Raw genomic sequence first — 15988 nt, forward strand, 5'->3', positions numbered from 1 at the left:
ACTGAAAACTTGGTTCTACAGAAATGCTTAGAAAGAAGGTACAAAGTCAGACTTCTTTTTTTTTTCCTTTTCAGTCCATGTTTTACCTTGAATTTCGTCCCCTTTTCAGTGGTGTTAGTGATGTTTTCTGCCTTTTCTCAAACTTATGAAGTGCCACAGAGCTGCCTTCAACCCTTTCCTTCTCTCTGGGGCTCTACTGAAGGTGAAACCAGCTCTCCTCACTTCAAATAGCTTACGTAAGACGATGCTCTTATTTCCTTTTTTTTTAATTTGTATTGAAAATCGTGAGTAGAGTCTCTCAAACAGGTTCCTGGGATATACCTTCTTGTATTGAGCTAGTGACACAATTACTGCTCCTTTCTCACTCCCACAACAGGGCAAGGGGGCAATAATCAGTCCTAAATTTAACTGTGTGTCCAAATGCTACTGAAACTGTGTAGCAGGGGATGCTTGATTCCCACATGTGCTTTTGAAGGTCCTCCACAGAATTCAGAGTGTGACAAAGTCAGATTTTGTAGAGAAACTATGGTGTTTTTTTCTGTTTTCTATAGGGAGTTCAGCCTGCTTGTGTGAAATAATGAAATTTCACAGCTCTGTGAAATAATGAAATAAAATGAACACTCTAAAGTTATGAATAAACATATAATATTATCTTTTTCTTGTTCCTGAGTTCCCAAAGACTGACCAGGTAAAATAGATTATTAACATTTACTAAACACTATGTCCTCTTAGTTAAAATTTACAAATTCTGCACTAGCGCAATGTGCCATGTATTATCCAAACATCATCTGGTGTGGGAAACAACCTCAGTATTATGCAGGATATAAGTGAAAAGTCAGGAAAACAACTACACCACCATTCCTTAAAATACAGTGGCAAAAATTAACAGTACATCTGAAATAATAACAGTACATCTGAAGACAACAAAGATGAGCAAAGCCTGGTTCTCTGGTATCCTGCCGTAGCTGATTTCATGTAGTGCAATACGAAGGAGTGCTGGTCATACCAACAGATCTCCAGGAGGTGTTTGGAAGAGACAGGCATATTGGTAACAGCCGAGGTAAATGGGGAAGGGATGGGAGATCATCAGGCACTGGGATTTGATGCTGGGGTCATCAGTACCTCCAACATGTCCCAACGTGGTCTCTTACTACTCGTATTTCTATGATTTGGCTACATTTAAATCACACTCTTACTCAAACATTTCTTTATTTGAAGTAGCTGTTACCTCTAATTCCCGGTATTCCTTGATCTCCTGGTACGCCTTTCAACCCTGGGAAGCCGGGGAACCCAGCATCCCCTCGGGAACCTGCTGCTGCTCCTAAAACGTCACCAGGAAAGCCCTTCTGTCCTGCTGCTCCCGGAGCACCGGATTTTCCTGTACGGCCTGGGTGTCCCTGCAGTCCAGGTAGACCATTTGGGCCCCTGTCTCCTCTGGGCCCAGTAAAACCTATAAATAAAACAAGGACTAGACATCACTGGGCTCACCACAAATGCTGGAGTTCAAATCCTAGATACACCATCATAACGCCTCTTATATTATTGTAATTTCCCCTACTTCATAGCAGAAACCTGTAGAATCAAACGAAGTGTTATATGCATGTTTTAAAACCACATAGCATTTATAAGAATATTTGACCAAATGTGGAAATCGGCAGAACTTACAAGTGACCCCTCGGGATACCCAGTGCCTGGGTGATAAAAGGTCCACAGCTCCAAGCACAGTTACTTCTGTGTGACTATTCTGACATGGCTATTGCAGCATTTTATAAACGTCTTATTCTGTAAGGGCAAAAAAACAGTTCCTGTAGCCAAAAACCTGGTTTGCTATGCAGCTGGGGTAAGACATTTCAGGGAGTCAAATTTGAAAAAAATAAATGAGGAGTGAATGCGTATTGGTAAACTTGGAAGACCCGGGGGACTTGCCCAGATGGGTCATTGCCGTTACTATTCCCCACACATCTCAAGGGGCCACAGCCAGTTGCTTCATGCTCTTGATGAAGGAGCGCCACCGTCCCTGTCCTCCATCCCGTAAGGGAATGACTGGGAGGGCACAAGCCCCCATTACCACAAATGACAGGGGGAAGGCTTCTTGTGGACCGAGAAACTGGACCTGGACTGGTAGTTAAGTTCAAGCTCCGGTGAAAGACAGTATGGAAGAATGCAGAAAACTGGTCTGAGTGGCCTGGGAACCATATGGTATGGGAGCCCTAATTTAGCATTTAGAGCACTCTGCAGAGCTTAGCAGGGGAAACACAGGTCCACGGTCCTGCCCTACGTGGCACAGAGCTATGTTTTATGGTGCATCCTTTGCCTATTGACCAGGACACGCATCAACTCTTCTTCTGCTTTCTCTTTTGCTATTACAGGTGCTGTAGATGAGCCCAGATGAGCCTTCCAGGTTGCGTGCTGCCTTAGGGTGAAGCAGCACCTGGGCACTGGATTTGGGAAAGTTTGCAGCACTTCAGTGAAGATTTAGGACTTGGAAAACAGATAGATGGAGAGAATTTCTAAAGAGCTCCTAAATTCAGTTGCATCAATAGCTTCTGAACTGTGCTACACAAAAAAATCAGTGCCCGTTTCTCTGACCAAATTAACCTGGCCAGCCACAGGGAAGTGGTAGTTTCTGGCAGTAACTCTTGCTGGGCTGACTGATGATCTGTGAACAAACCCACTGCAGCTTATATGTGTGTGCAGCAGCACTATTTTAGGCTCATCTGGGTTACTATCTATGAACAGATCAACTACACATGCAATTAATTGATGCATCTTGGACATCTTGGAACCTTTTGAGAGATACAGAAGCCCTGGGATTTAATCTACATGTATTACAGACTAGCATAAAATATGACAGGCACTGAACGCTTGCAAACACTGTTTGGAAATGCAGCCACCTATGGGCAAGGTCAGTAGCTAGTACTCTGCCTTTGATAGGTCCAGTATAATTTATACTAATGCTGGAAAGAGTTAAATAGAAATATATAGAAAATGTATTTTCTTCCTTTCTGCATCCTCATTCTGAGTATATTCCCTTTGGAATATGAAATATCTTGCCTATTGAATTTCTTTATTTCTGTGTAAACTTCATGAATTTTTACTGTCACATATATAATTTTGCACTATTTAAAAGACTGGTGTCTGTGTTACTTTTCAGCATTACAGAAGTTGCAGAAAATCCTTTTGGATTTGAAAAGTAGCAGTTTTGTATAATAGTTTCTTGTTTGAACATGGAAGGGAAGATAAGTGAAAATGTATCTGGAATCAAGTTTCTGTGTTTCAGTGACGGTAGTAAAGAGTTTGAAAGTTAAGAACAACTACTTATTTCAAGATACCTGGAGGACCTGGGAATCCTTCCCGACCTGGATCACCTCGTGTACCATTTAGCCCCGGGTATCCCATTGGACCTGGATCACCTGGGAATCCTCTTGCACCTTTTGCACCTGAATTATATAAAAGAAAGTAAGGAAGTGTGATCTGAACAAACAAAACAGAAATGTGCATATAATGTAAGAAAAGGTAGTGGTAAATACCATCATGATGTGTTTCTGGATGCAAAGATGAAACTTCTTTTTAAATTTAATGGGACCATAGTCCCATTATAGCTTCTTAGCAGTATTCAAGATCCCAAGACATGGACCAAAAATGTAGGCTAAGTGCCCTTACAAACATGGATTAACCTGATTTAAAGACTAATGATATGGAGACTACTAGGGTGGAAATGATTATTCTCCCAGACTTTTGGAGACTTTTAATATTTTGTAAATTAAGGCTTTTAGCTTAAGGTCAAAAGGCAATGTCAAAGAAGAACGCTCAACAGAAAGGGGCACAAATGAGATGCTGTAGGAGGAACAAATTTTTCCCTTCCGTGCTACCCTGATCACAGAACAAGAGCAGACTGGTTTAGATAACCACACAACGGAAATGTAAGGCTAAAGGTTAGATCTAATCATCCTAGAAACTGAATACAAATTAACTAGCCCACTTACTATATTTGTGACAGTACATGTCTATAGGTTCGGTAGTAAAAGACAGGCTGTGCCCTGAAAAAGTGTTCCTCTGGCACCGAACTCATGTTCATACTGAGTTATCTCCTGACAGGTAAAATCAGACCTCGCTTCCTTAGGATTTGGTATTCAACGTTTGGGTAAGGGCAAATATTACTGTTTCTTAACATTTCAAAACCTGCAAGTACTTTGTGGGATTCTTTTAAGTTTATAATATTATTTTTTTTCATGCAGTAGTTTTATTGCATGAGTCTCATTAATTCATTGTGTTCCAAGACCAGGATTTTTTTGGTGAAGTTCTTTGAAAGTAATTCCTGTGGTATGCTTTGTTTCCCTACCCTCCCCAGCTCCTTGAACTCTTTAAGCTCCCAGCTAAGGTTTGAAGGTCAACAACATGCTTTAACATTTTAAGTGTTGTTGCTTAGCATCACCATGAATTACAACTCATTTCTTTCTTACACTGAAAGCAAGTTTCTGTCCACCTCTAACTATGACAAACCAAGGAAAATATCACTTGAATTTTCATACTTTTTTCCACTTTGGTTTTCTGAGTTTCCATTATTTAAGCATGGTTTTTCTGCAGTTTTGGCTGTTGTTTGTGAAGGGGAGAAGGAAACCTTTAAAAAGACCACAAATAAGGTGCACATAAACAGCCAGTGCCGTGTGAATGCAGTGCCGTACAGGACTATTGTTCTCTCCCTTATATGAACAATAACTTCTCAGAAAGCAATTAAAAGGAAAAATCCTAGGCTTCCAGGTCTCAGTGAAAAATTCTAATGTGCCTCTTACCCAAATAGCATCTCGGTCTTGTTTCCCATCTGTAATAACTGACATTCATTCATTCTGTTCAGTATTGCACTAATTAAAAAGAAGGCGGCGGATGGAGAATACAGCCACTGCTTAACACATATTTCAGTAAGGCATTATGCGATGTCAGCTGGTGTTAACATGTCGTGCCAAACAGCAGTAAGGAAAAAGTTTTTATGTTAGACCAATGTTTAGTTTGCAAGCGCTTTAGCTGTATGTTTGAAACAGAAAACAAACATTTTATTCAACCAGCAGTCTTGAGACTCCAGAATAACCAGGATGTAACTTAGGGTGGGCTGTGTATGTTGCCAGGAATTTCAAAGGAACACAAGGCAGTGGGACTATAAAGATGACTCCTTGCTTGATGTACTGGGTGTCAGCAGCACCTAGGACACTGAGAGACGTGGCTGCCTATAGCAGAGCTCCATCCTGGCTGACAAGAAGGCAGGAAACCTTGTGGACAAAATCCACATCACTCTAAGCAGGCAATGAAAACAGTTTAAAGGAGGTGTTGGTGCTTTTGTGTCTATATCTGGAGAGTGTGAGTAGGAGTGATGCTCCAGGAAACCACATTGACACAGCTACAGCAACAAGAAGCTGCAAAAAGTTGTAAACTGTGTCCTGTTCCTCCTGGGTTTCCAGCTCCAGAACTGCCTCAGGTTGAAAGGTGGCTACGAACAGAGTTCTGCACTGGGCTCAACAAGGGACCTTTTCCAGTTTTTAGAGGGAAGGGATGAAAAATAAATCTTAAAATTACTAAAACATATAAGCTGACAAAGACAGAGAAAGATTTGTTAAAGAGCTAACCAGGAGTACAAAATACAAAACAGAAAAACGGCGTTACTTGTCTTATGGCAATCTTACAGCTAGGAGTTAAATCTGACTGTATTCCCTGAAATACAAGCCTTCAAGCTGATATGAATGAAAGAATAAACAAATCATCATACTCAGAAAAAAATAATACAAAGATGTCAAAGAAAACAATCTTCAGAAGCATTGATCCTAACAACAAACTAAGGCATTAGGACTAAGGAAACATAAGTCAGAGATACACATCATCTTTCAAGAGAGATAAAACGTTCCCTTTTAAGACCCATTAGTCTGTGGTCAACCAATCCACCAATCCATGCATGCCAAAATAAACCTTATGCTAGAAAAAAAAAAAGCTTGACCTTAAAATTTATAGTCCAGATCTCTGACCTTGGCTAAAGCACAGTGGGCAAAGGAACAGATGCATCAAGAATTTTACAGTTCTTGAACTCTGAAGGATCTGGTTATGGTTTTTGGCAGTACCTTTACTAGCTGGTGATGAGAAGGATTTACTGAAAAACAGCTTTATTGCTTACGCTGGGAGTACATAAGCTTATAGGAACTACCAATGCTGGTCAGAGGTTCCCTCTTCAAGGTCAATTGTTATGACCACTCAGTACACCTTGTTGGTGTTTCTCTCAATTCCATCTCACACAGTCCTTCAGACCCTGTCCCCACCTCTTCTTCCTCTTCCTTTTGGAAAGAGGTGGGGAACCCTCCGTGGGGGAAAGGTCCAGGATCACCAGATGGTCCCTCTGGGCTGGGTGGACCAGCTCTGCAAGGAAGGCACACATGGCTACAGCCAGCCAACTGCATTCCATCAGACAACCTGGCCCATAACACTTAAAGACTTTAGGTTCACGCTTGCTGAAGGTGCTCTGTATATCACACAAAGAGGAATAATAAGAAGGATCTGCCACAGTCCTCCCTTACAACTTTTATCACCCTGCTCTCAGAGGACAGGATTTTCCTTGTGAGGCGTCCCCAGTCAGCTCTACCAATAAACTTGTAGACTCTCTCTACATACTCTCTTACTTACATGTGGAGAATAGCAAATGGGCTGTCCTTTCTGCCTCCCGTTTCATGGCTGATGCTCATTAGCAAAGGCAGAATTAGCTCAGGAATGGTGCAGCCACTTGGGCTGCACGCTGCTTAGGTCTTTCTGCTGGCTTCACATTAACGCTGTCCTCCATTGTCATTTCTAAAACTCGCCGCCTGCTAAGGCTCATCTTTATTCAAGATCTTCCTCAAAACGTAGCATGTGTGGGAAACAAAGGTGAAGGCAAAATGTTACCTGTGGCTCCTGGCAGTCCTGGCTTGCCTTGGGATCCCTTTGGTGGCCTCACACAGCCTGCGCCTGCAAACAAAGAGGGTTAGTCACACCATATGTGCTCACATGCTGCCTCTCATCAGCTCTGCGCCCGCAGTTCAGACAACTTCATTAAAGCAGGTGAATGAAATTAACAGGCAAAACCCTAATTTAAAAAAAGTTTTATTTTTCATTAAAAAAAAAATTGGTCATGTGTGGCATTTTCAGGGGAGCACTAAAGTTGAGCTCCACTCCAAGAGCTGCCCTTCTGTCTCTTTTACAGGGGCTATGGTGGCTGCTCCAGTTAGACCCGCATGGGAAGGGTAGTCCAACGTCATGGATGACTGTATTTTTCAGAGTAAGAAAAACAATTTGTTTCCCTGTGGGAAATTTGTACCCCTGAAGCAATCAAGTCCATTTTTTGTACAAATGAAGGATTTTTTTTCTTTACATGTCAAATTGTACTGAAAATCTTCACTCGAAGTTCTTCAAAAAAAGTTCCTTAAATTTTCTTGGGCACTTTATTTCTGGGGCTGCTGTTACAGATTCCATGGTAATAATTTTTTTGTCACAATAAACACTCAGGAGCGATGAAATAAAGAATTTCTGAATTGCAGAGCTAAAATGGCAATAATTTTAGAATATGTTCTACTTGATTAAACTACTTCAGAGCTATGTACAGTATATGTGTGGTTATTTGTGACCTGAAGTTCAAACAGTTTACAATCAAGAGCATCGAAAGCAGTCATCAGAAAGAAAGTATCAAGCCATAAGAGCAGCATAAGACTAAATATTAAAATATATTCAAGCTATTTGTATGTAGAGTACCTGACCATATCGGCTCGGTTCCATCTCCTCTAGAAAAGTCTTCAATGACCTGCCCACAGTCTACGAGCACGGAATGGGAAAAGACGGTCATTATTTAAAAGAGAAAAATTGTAAAATGCTCTCAATTTTAACAAAAATGTCTACTACAACATCAGATAATGTATTTTTTTATGTATTATGCATGCATACAACACAAACTATTTGCTCTTACATACTGGAACTCTCTATCCATATATCAATTAGATCCAGGCCAGAAACCTAACTCTGTGAGAGTTAGGAGGCTGCATGTCCCATGCACTCTGAAGGGCTGGCAGGTGCCTGCTCTGGCTTGAATATTCTGCCAGGCATCTCGAAGTCGAGCAATAAAACTCTGAGCCTGAGCTCTTGTGAATGTAGCCCTGGCATTCTTATGCTGGAAGGGTCTTGGAAAGCTGCAGAGATACTATGAAGAGCTCTGAAGGACAAATACATGATTTTCTCTGGTCAATTAAAAGATATATGTTGAATGATCTTAAACGTCCCTTCCAACCTAGATGATTCTATCATTCTATGTAGAAGACCAGAGAAAACCACCTGTGAGTACCCCAATGGCAGGACATTGCTCTGCTGCCTCCAAATGCTTGAAAACTGAAAGATGTTACTTGCTGGCACTAAGACATTCATTCACGCTATTTCAATACCTGACATGAAACTACTGGGACTTCTGAAGTATTTCCTTCTTTAAAATTTCTGGACAACTAACACAGGCAATCCCTTTTTGCCCATGTAACCCCCCCCACCAAATGCTACCTTTTTGCACACAATTCAGTATCAATCTCTCATGGCTTTGATGTAAGACAGAGTGATGTCTCTTACCTAGTTGGCCAGGCTCTCCTGGCAGACCGGGCAGACCTGGAGGCCCTGGGTTTCCATCTTGTCCATGGTCACCTGGAGGACCCCGGTACCCTTTTGGACCAGGAAATCCTTCACCCGGCAGGCCCGCTTCTCCTGGAAAGCCCTTTGGGCCTAATTCGCCTGGGTAACCAGGATCGCCGGGGAATCCTCTGATACCATCACCCTGTGGGAAGTGAACGGAGGTGGTCACTCCTGACTTTGCTGAGAAACAAACAAAACTCAAACAGTTAACTACTCTCATGAATAACACCTTATAGACAGTAATTCCTCAGAGGTTGCATCCGAGATCTTTAAATCAACATTGCAAATAAAACATGTTTGAAATAATCTGACTTTAATTTAGACCCCATGGCAGAAAAGGTACAAGAGAAGCCCTCTTAGAGGGAGGATTCCCCTAAAACTGTTGGCCCATGAACGGCACTTGGGCAATATGAATCACTGCTGTGGAGAGGCTTACTGGCCTTTCTGAAAAGCTGCAAGTGGGTTTTGGTGAAACCACATGCACTGCTAGAGATGTTCTGGTGTGGCATTTACTTCTGAGACCTTGAGAAAAGCTGACATAAAATTGTGCCCGAGTGGGCAGATTTTTTCTTTGTCTGTTCCTCTAGTGATACTTCTATAGTATTGAATCAATGTCTTACGAACATCACAAGAAAACGTTTCCATCCTCAGAAATAATAGAAAGTACCATCTTTACTGGCAGTAAAACCACCGTGGTCCAGATTGTATCATATGGTTCTGGCCCATCTTCAAATATGACGTAAAAGCATCCCAGTGGTCCACAACAGCATTTACGATAGGCGAGATGAATCCCATTTGCGAGGTGTTTACCTTTTCCTTTTCCCTACAGAGTACCTTAGAAAACCATCCGAGACTACATGTCTAACTTATAGACAGCTACAGTTAGTTGGATGAGCTGCTATCAAGCATGTATGAGGACAGAACCTACATTTTGAGGATGTAAAGTTGTAGTATATTTTGCATTTCCTTTCAGTCATAACAAAGCTGTTGAAGTTCAGTCACACAGGATCTCTCTCAGACAACGCGAGGAGTCACTAATAAACCACTAATTATCACAAACTAACCACTAGTAGCAAGCTGGCCTAAATGGGTTATACACTGCTACTTACTTGTTTAAATAAAATGGAAATAACAGTGAATGATTGCTCTAAACACCCTGAGAGTAAAACTGATGTCTGATACATCAATACTCAGCAAAGCCAGTCTAGTTGTGCATCGTTATCTGTGAAAGAAGGACAGCCTGGTGATCATAACCCCTAAGAATTAAACGTAATTGAGTGTGGTGGAAATTATTTAGCTGTATTTGCTACTTACTGGAAGGCCAGGCTGTCCTGGTAAGCCATCTAATCCATCTCTACCTGGGAAACCATCTTCACCTCTGATACCAGGCAGCCCAGGATCTCCTCGGATTCCTTTGGTGCCTAAAGAAGACCTTTCATTGTGAAACCGATCTCTCAAGAAAATGTATAAATAATTGCAGAATTCACGCGATGAATTTTTACTCTACCTTTAGTAGTTATGTGTAAAGAATCTCCCTTTTCTCCTTTTGGTCCAGGAAAACCAACTTGACCCGAAAATCCCTGGTGTTACAGACATTAAAAAAAAAAAGAAACAGAAACACTTAAATAAGTATCAACATTTGTATTTCCACTGTCCTGCTTAAAAAAAGAGTCTCCTTAAATTTTACTGCTTTTCTGTTACTTTCTGTGAATGATTTCCTCTTCAGGAAACCCATTCTTGTGCCTGAATCGTTATTACTATGCTCTAACAAGGACCAAGGTCTATGTGGGGAGCTTCTGCATGAGGAGGGCATGGGGAGAGCTGTGGCTTTCCATGAGCTAGAGTCCTGCAGATGACTGTAGCTGTAGAACTGCATTGAGAAAACATGGCAAGTTACTCAGTGTTAGCCACTAAGGAAACTGCTGTAAGCAATTTTTTGGCACCATGGAAACAAAAGGGTTATATTGACCTGTGATTCCTCCTGCCCACCAGTACAAAAGGGGACAGCCTTGTACCTGGCAGTGGATTGTGATTCACAACACTGTTGTAGAGCTGAAAAGTAGCACCGTCTTCACTTTACCAGAGACAAGATCTTGGGCACAGAGTGATTAAGTGATCTGCCCGAAACCCCAGACCGATGGGAAAGGTTTTGGTTAGAAGGGGGAGGTGGAGATGCCTGGTCCAACCCACCGCTTGCAGCTACAGCAGGTTGCTCAGAGCCTTTTGCCCAGTCAAGCTTTGAAAAGCTCCAAGGCAGGAGATTTCCTCTCTTGCAAAGGCAAACTGTGGTGAAGACAAAGACCAGCCTTTGGCATTCTTGATCCTTTGGTATAATGCATGGTAGGTGCAAGGCCCAGAGGTTACAGATCCATTTACCATTGACTATTTTATGCCAGTTAGGTTTGGTTCTGAATAATTTCATTCACGCTCACTAAAATATGAGCCATGCATGTTAGGTTGTCCCTAGCCTCCTCCTACTGAGTTCCAGGGTAGACACTGAATGGAAGGGATGTACCTGATGCATTTAGATACTCCTGTGCCATAAATTTTTTAATAGGATAGGATGCTTTTTATATCACTGCCTTTTATCGATATTCCCCAAGACTTTACTGGGAGAAAAGTATGTGTGGAAACTGTCTCTCAGCTGCAGGTCACCTCAAGAATACAGGTTCATGCTTCTGTAAGTGTAAAGGGGGGGATCAAATTTGAGTACAAGGATCCTCCTGCTTTACTCAGCCATATTTGCAAACTGCATTTGAACGGTCAGTGAAGCCACATCTATACACCACTGTAGAGATCTTTCTTTTGGACATCACTTTTTGCAGGCCAAAAGAAATCTCAGAAACTTAATATAATGCTGAACTATTTCACTGACATATAACTGCAGAAATCTGCAGCAATAACTCTGCATTAATAGTATGATGTTCGCTTTGCTGTTTTTTTTTGTTTTCAAGGTTTAGATGTTGTGTATAATGCAATTCAGCACACAGGTGTTTTCAAAATGTTTTACAGCTGCTTCTAATTTTTTTTTCTATCCAGAAAAAAATACCCTTTGCTTTGGATAAAATTTTACTTTCATTAAATTGATATAGATCTGACCTAGATTAAGTATATTTATTGTCTTTATATGTAACTTGTTGAACGTGCTCAAAGAATTATGGAGTCATTTCTCCATACGGACCAAGAATATTTCAGCTAAATTGTTTTACTTTGAATTTGTCGCAGACAAAAAGCTGAGATAAAGTCAGGATTTTGCCGCTGAGTGATATTTTGCTAGGTTAGTTATGCTACGTTTGTATATGTCTGTACTACTGTCTGTTCTATAGTAACTTAAGTTCTGGGATGAGAAAAATGAAATTCTTCATTTCAAAGGCAAAAAGCCTTGCAGAACTTGCAAAATTTTAAGTTTCAAACTTAAGTTTGAACTTCAGTTTTCAAACTCAACGTCTCCAAAGTTTCAACATTAAACTTTTTGAAAATACTTCTGTCAATTTTTTTATGACTTCTAGAAAGCACAACTTCTGATAAAAGTTTCAGCCTTTTTTTGACAACCACAGTCAAGTCAAAATTTATTTTACTTTAATTCTAAAAAATTCCAAACTTAAGTGAGTTGTGAGTGAGTTTGGGTTTTTTTATTGATATTCAGAAGAGCCTAAAGCACTAACTGAAAACATTATGTTTGCTCTGACATCTCTGCATAAACAAAACCAATTTTGGGTCCGCTTTAGAAAAATTTTATTCTTAAGTCTTGAGAGACGTGACTTCCTGAAGTCAGTTCTGACTGTGAGGAACCACGATGCAGTCACCATACCACCTACTACAGCATCTTTAGGTGTAAATAACAAGCAAGCAATTATAAGCAAAGCCCTTTTCTCCGGGTTATTGAATGGTGGTTTTTAGGAGGACTTAATGTATTGCAAACAAGAACCTTACATTTCATCAGTTTGACATATGCATCTTATTAGCAACAACCTTAAGGAACTACTGGAATTGTTACCCTTCTAGATGGTCAGATCATACTCAGTACTACAGCTGCTTGAAAGGGGTCTGCTGAAACAGCTTTGTTTAAATGGGAAGTGGACTTTGGATTACGTGGAACTCTTTTGCTCTTCTCAAAACATCCTATTTTCACCTCCATCCTAGCAATTTTTGTCTTTCAGTATTTTGTAGATAGCAATCTGAAAGCTACTGAAATGACACAGAAAGAAATAAATCGCACTTTTCATCATTTTTCCAGGGAGAATAGCTTGGTTTTTTGGCAGTTTTTTTCTTTTCTTTTTTTTCCTTTTTCTTTCTAGTAGGCATATAAAACCATGCACTAAAGAAACAAGTATCTCACTTTTGCTCCAGGGTAGCCAGGAATACCATGTGGTCCTTGATCACCAGGTTCTCCTTTCCTCCCAGGCTGGCCAGGGGTTCCTGGAAAGCCTGGAGGGCCAGGGGGGCCAGTAGAGCCCCTTCTGAGCTCTTCACCCACAAGGCATGTACTGCAATCCCCTTCTTCACCTAGAAAAAGGATTGGAAAGAGAAGAAAGAATGCTCTGTCACAACAAATAGATGTTCAACTGTATCCATTTTATATATAGGCTTGAGAATACTTGAGTAGTTTCTCAAATGCTTGAGAAAAGCAATTCTTTTTTTTTTTTTCTCTTACAAGAAACTAACACAGTGCTTCCTTGCTGTGTTAGCCACAGATTGAATTAATCGGTCCCTGAGCATCTCATAGTTCAATAAACTCAGACTGAATACAATGGGAGCTTTACACAATGCCTAACAGCAGATCATCTATTGAGTTATCATCATAACCTACCTTTAGGTCCTTTTTGTCCTCTTGGCCCAGGGAAACCTTGCAAGCCAAGTCTACCTGGTGTCCCCTCCTGTCCTTTTAATCCAAAGAGAGAACCTGGAAGTTTAATTAAATAAAAATATAAGTTAATCTACTGTAGATTTACTTTTCTTCTCTTTTCACCTCCTGCACATCTTTTTCTCCACTCTTGCACTGCAGTGTGGTGCTTTTCACAGAGACACAGCACAATCTCAGTCAGAAGTGGTCTCTGGAGGCCACCTGGTCGAACCCTCTGCTTGAAGCAGGGCCAACCTCAAAGTTACAGCAACTTGCTCAGGGCCTTGCCCAGCTGAGTATTGAATATCTCCAAAGATGGAGAGTATATAACCTCTCTGGGCAACCTCTTGTTGCTGTCTGAGCTCCTTAGTGAAGCATCTGATTCCATTTTTCCTATGAACTCCCAAGAGGCAGAGGAAGATAGCAATAAGATTCCTTTGGGCTTTCTCTTCTCCAGGCTAAGGAAGAAATCCAGCTCTCTCAGACACTCCTTGACACTCACGTGTCATATGCTCCAGCCCCATAACTACCTTGATTCCCTATGCCTCCCCCAGCCCAAAACAGACCTTCTTTCCTTTCAAATGTTGCCAGGAATGTCTAACAACCATGTAAACCTTTCCTTCATTGAAGAACATTCCCTGGCATAGCTTTCTTCATTGAAGAACTTCCCTAGAAGTGTTCAAGGCCAGGCTGGATGGGGCTTTGAGCAAACTGGTCTAGTGGGAGGTGTCCCTGCCCATGGCAGGGGGGTTGGAACTAGATGATCCTTAAGGTCCCTTTTAACCCAAACTATTCTATGATTCCATGATTCTATGAACATACAACACTTCTCCTCTGTATGTCCTCCCTGCCACCCACTTCATTTCATTCCCTCAATATACTTCCTCACTTTGCCTTGCCAACAGCTATCTTAAAAATAAGCAAAGATGTTCCTGTGAGTTCTCATCATCTCTCTTCATGCACTTACCAGGGGCTCCAGCGGGACCAGGTGGACCACGGAGTCCTGGTGTGCCGTGCTTACCCGGGAACCCAGGCGGGCCCATCTGATAAGCGGGAGATCCTAATTCACCTTTTTCACCTTTTGGTCCCATTTCTCCTGGTAAGCCTGGCTTATCCCCATCCGCTGAAACAGAACCAGGGAAGAAGTTCAGAACAACGTCTTAGCAATGCCACTCAAAGAGCTGTAATGTAGCAGAAGGGAAAGTTCATGCAACTGCATCTAGCTGGCAAGGAAAAATGGAGATATTTAGCATAGAGCAAAAATGGTAACTACACTTTTCACTTGAGCAAATCAACAGCAGTTACTGAAGCAAGGCCCTGTCATCATCTCTACTTCAGTTGTTTCGCCAGAGCCCCATCGAGGCTGAAGCAAAATGCTCCTCTCAGTTTTTGCCCCCGCAGTTAGTTATCTACCATGCTGCATTCCATATTCCACAGTCTGCACACACATTTTCCTCACCCCAACCCTGTACCAGTTGAAATTTGCTATAAAGTTAAGCTGTTGGAACATGTGTTGCTGGGATATTACCATCAGAGAATCCGGGAAGACCAGGCAGCCCACGATCTCCCTGCTCTCCTGGGTCTCCCTGAAGTCCAGACGCACCTGGAAAGCCTGGATCACCTCTTGCACCTGAAAGACATCCACAGTTCCACAAAACACACATTACTGTGATGCTATTTGTGAGCCATAAATGCTGACTTGTGATACAGTGCAGATTGATCAATTCTTAAAAAGCAAAAATTAGGAACTTCAAGGGCTTCAGAATACTAGAATTTACAATCGTTTCCTAAAGGCAGCTTTAGAAATGCAAAAACCTGCTACCTCATGCTGCCTCAGTCTGAATAAAGAAACCTATCTGAGAGATTTCTGTAAAGCCCAAATACCCGGGAGCTGAGCATGGCCTGTGACAGAACCGGCGTGGAGCCACCAAGCCCCGGAAGAAGCAGAATATCTCTCAGCTCTTACTAATGCGCTGCTAGAGCTACATTGCTCCTAGGAAGCACAAAAGAGCAGCTCTCTGAGGAGAGCCCCTCCTTTTCCCTACAAGAAGCTCCCAGTGTAGATGTATGATATGTCAGCTTTCCTCTGCTCCCCAGCACCAAAAGCATCTGCCTGGGCCCAACTATTGCCTGCAGAAAGTATTGTCCTTTTGTCAAAGGTCAATGACACTGGAGGACATACGGTGTGTCCAGCCCCCTGCCTGCTTCCTCCTCTCTCTTCACAGTCTCTCCTGCTCCTAAAAGCCTGGAAGGGTATTTGGGGTGATTTGAACAATGTTTTGGGCCTCTTGCCCCTTTCTCTGGGAGGAAGGAAACCATTCATTGTTAGACTCCCTGTCTTTCAACAAGACTAGTAAACTCCACGGTGTGAGGACACAGGCTGGGGCAATGGCACACGATCATCCTTGCTGTTTTCTGGCACCTTCCCTGCAATAGTTTTGGCCTTGGCAAACTGGTATCACCTTCTCTGTG

At 41.8% G+C, this 15988-nt stretch overlaps 1 protein-coding gene across 3 annotated transcripts in view; it reads right to left on the minus strand.

The window, feature by feature from the left end:
* COL4A2 (collagen type IV alpha 2 chain) overlaps nt 1–15988 on the minus strand; it is a 147632-nt gene that overhangs the window by 22699 nt on the left and 108945 nt on the right. For all 3 annotated transcript variants that reach the window (XM_074561581.1, XM_074561563.1, XM_074561572.1), the window contains exons 19-29: nt 15045–15146; nt 14484–14639; nt 13484–13576; nt 13013–13179; nt 10181–10253; nt 9988–10094; nt 8614–8815; nt 7759–7818; nt 6916–6978; nt 3333–3440; nt 1229–1450 (exon numbers count right to left, since the gene is read on the minus strand). In XM_074561581.1, coding sequence (XP_074417682.1) covers nt 1229–1450; nt 3333–3440; nt 6916–6978; nt 7759–7818; nt 8614–8815; nt 9988–10094; nt 10181–10253; nt 13013–13179; nt 13484–13576; nt 14484–14639; nt 15045–15146 — 1353 coding nt within the window. The remainder of the gene's footprint in view (nt 1–1228; nt 1451–3332; nt 3441–6915; nt 6979–7758; nt 7819–8613; nt 8816–9987; nt 10095–10180; nt 10254–13012; nt 13180–13483; nt 13577–14483; nt 14640–15044; nt 15147–15988) is intronic.

The sequence above is a fragment of the Larus michahellis genome, chromosome 1, assembly GCF_964199755.1.
Source record: "Larus michahellis chromosome 1, bLarMic1.1, whole genome shotgun sequence".
NCBI lineage: Eukaryota > Metazoa > Chordata > Aves > Charadriiformes > Laridae > Larus > Larus michahellis.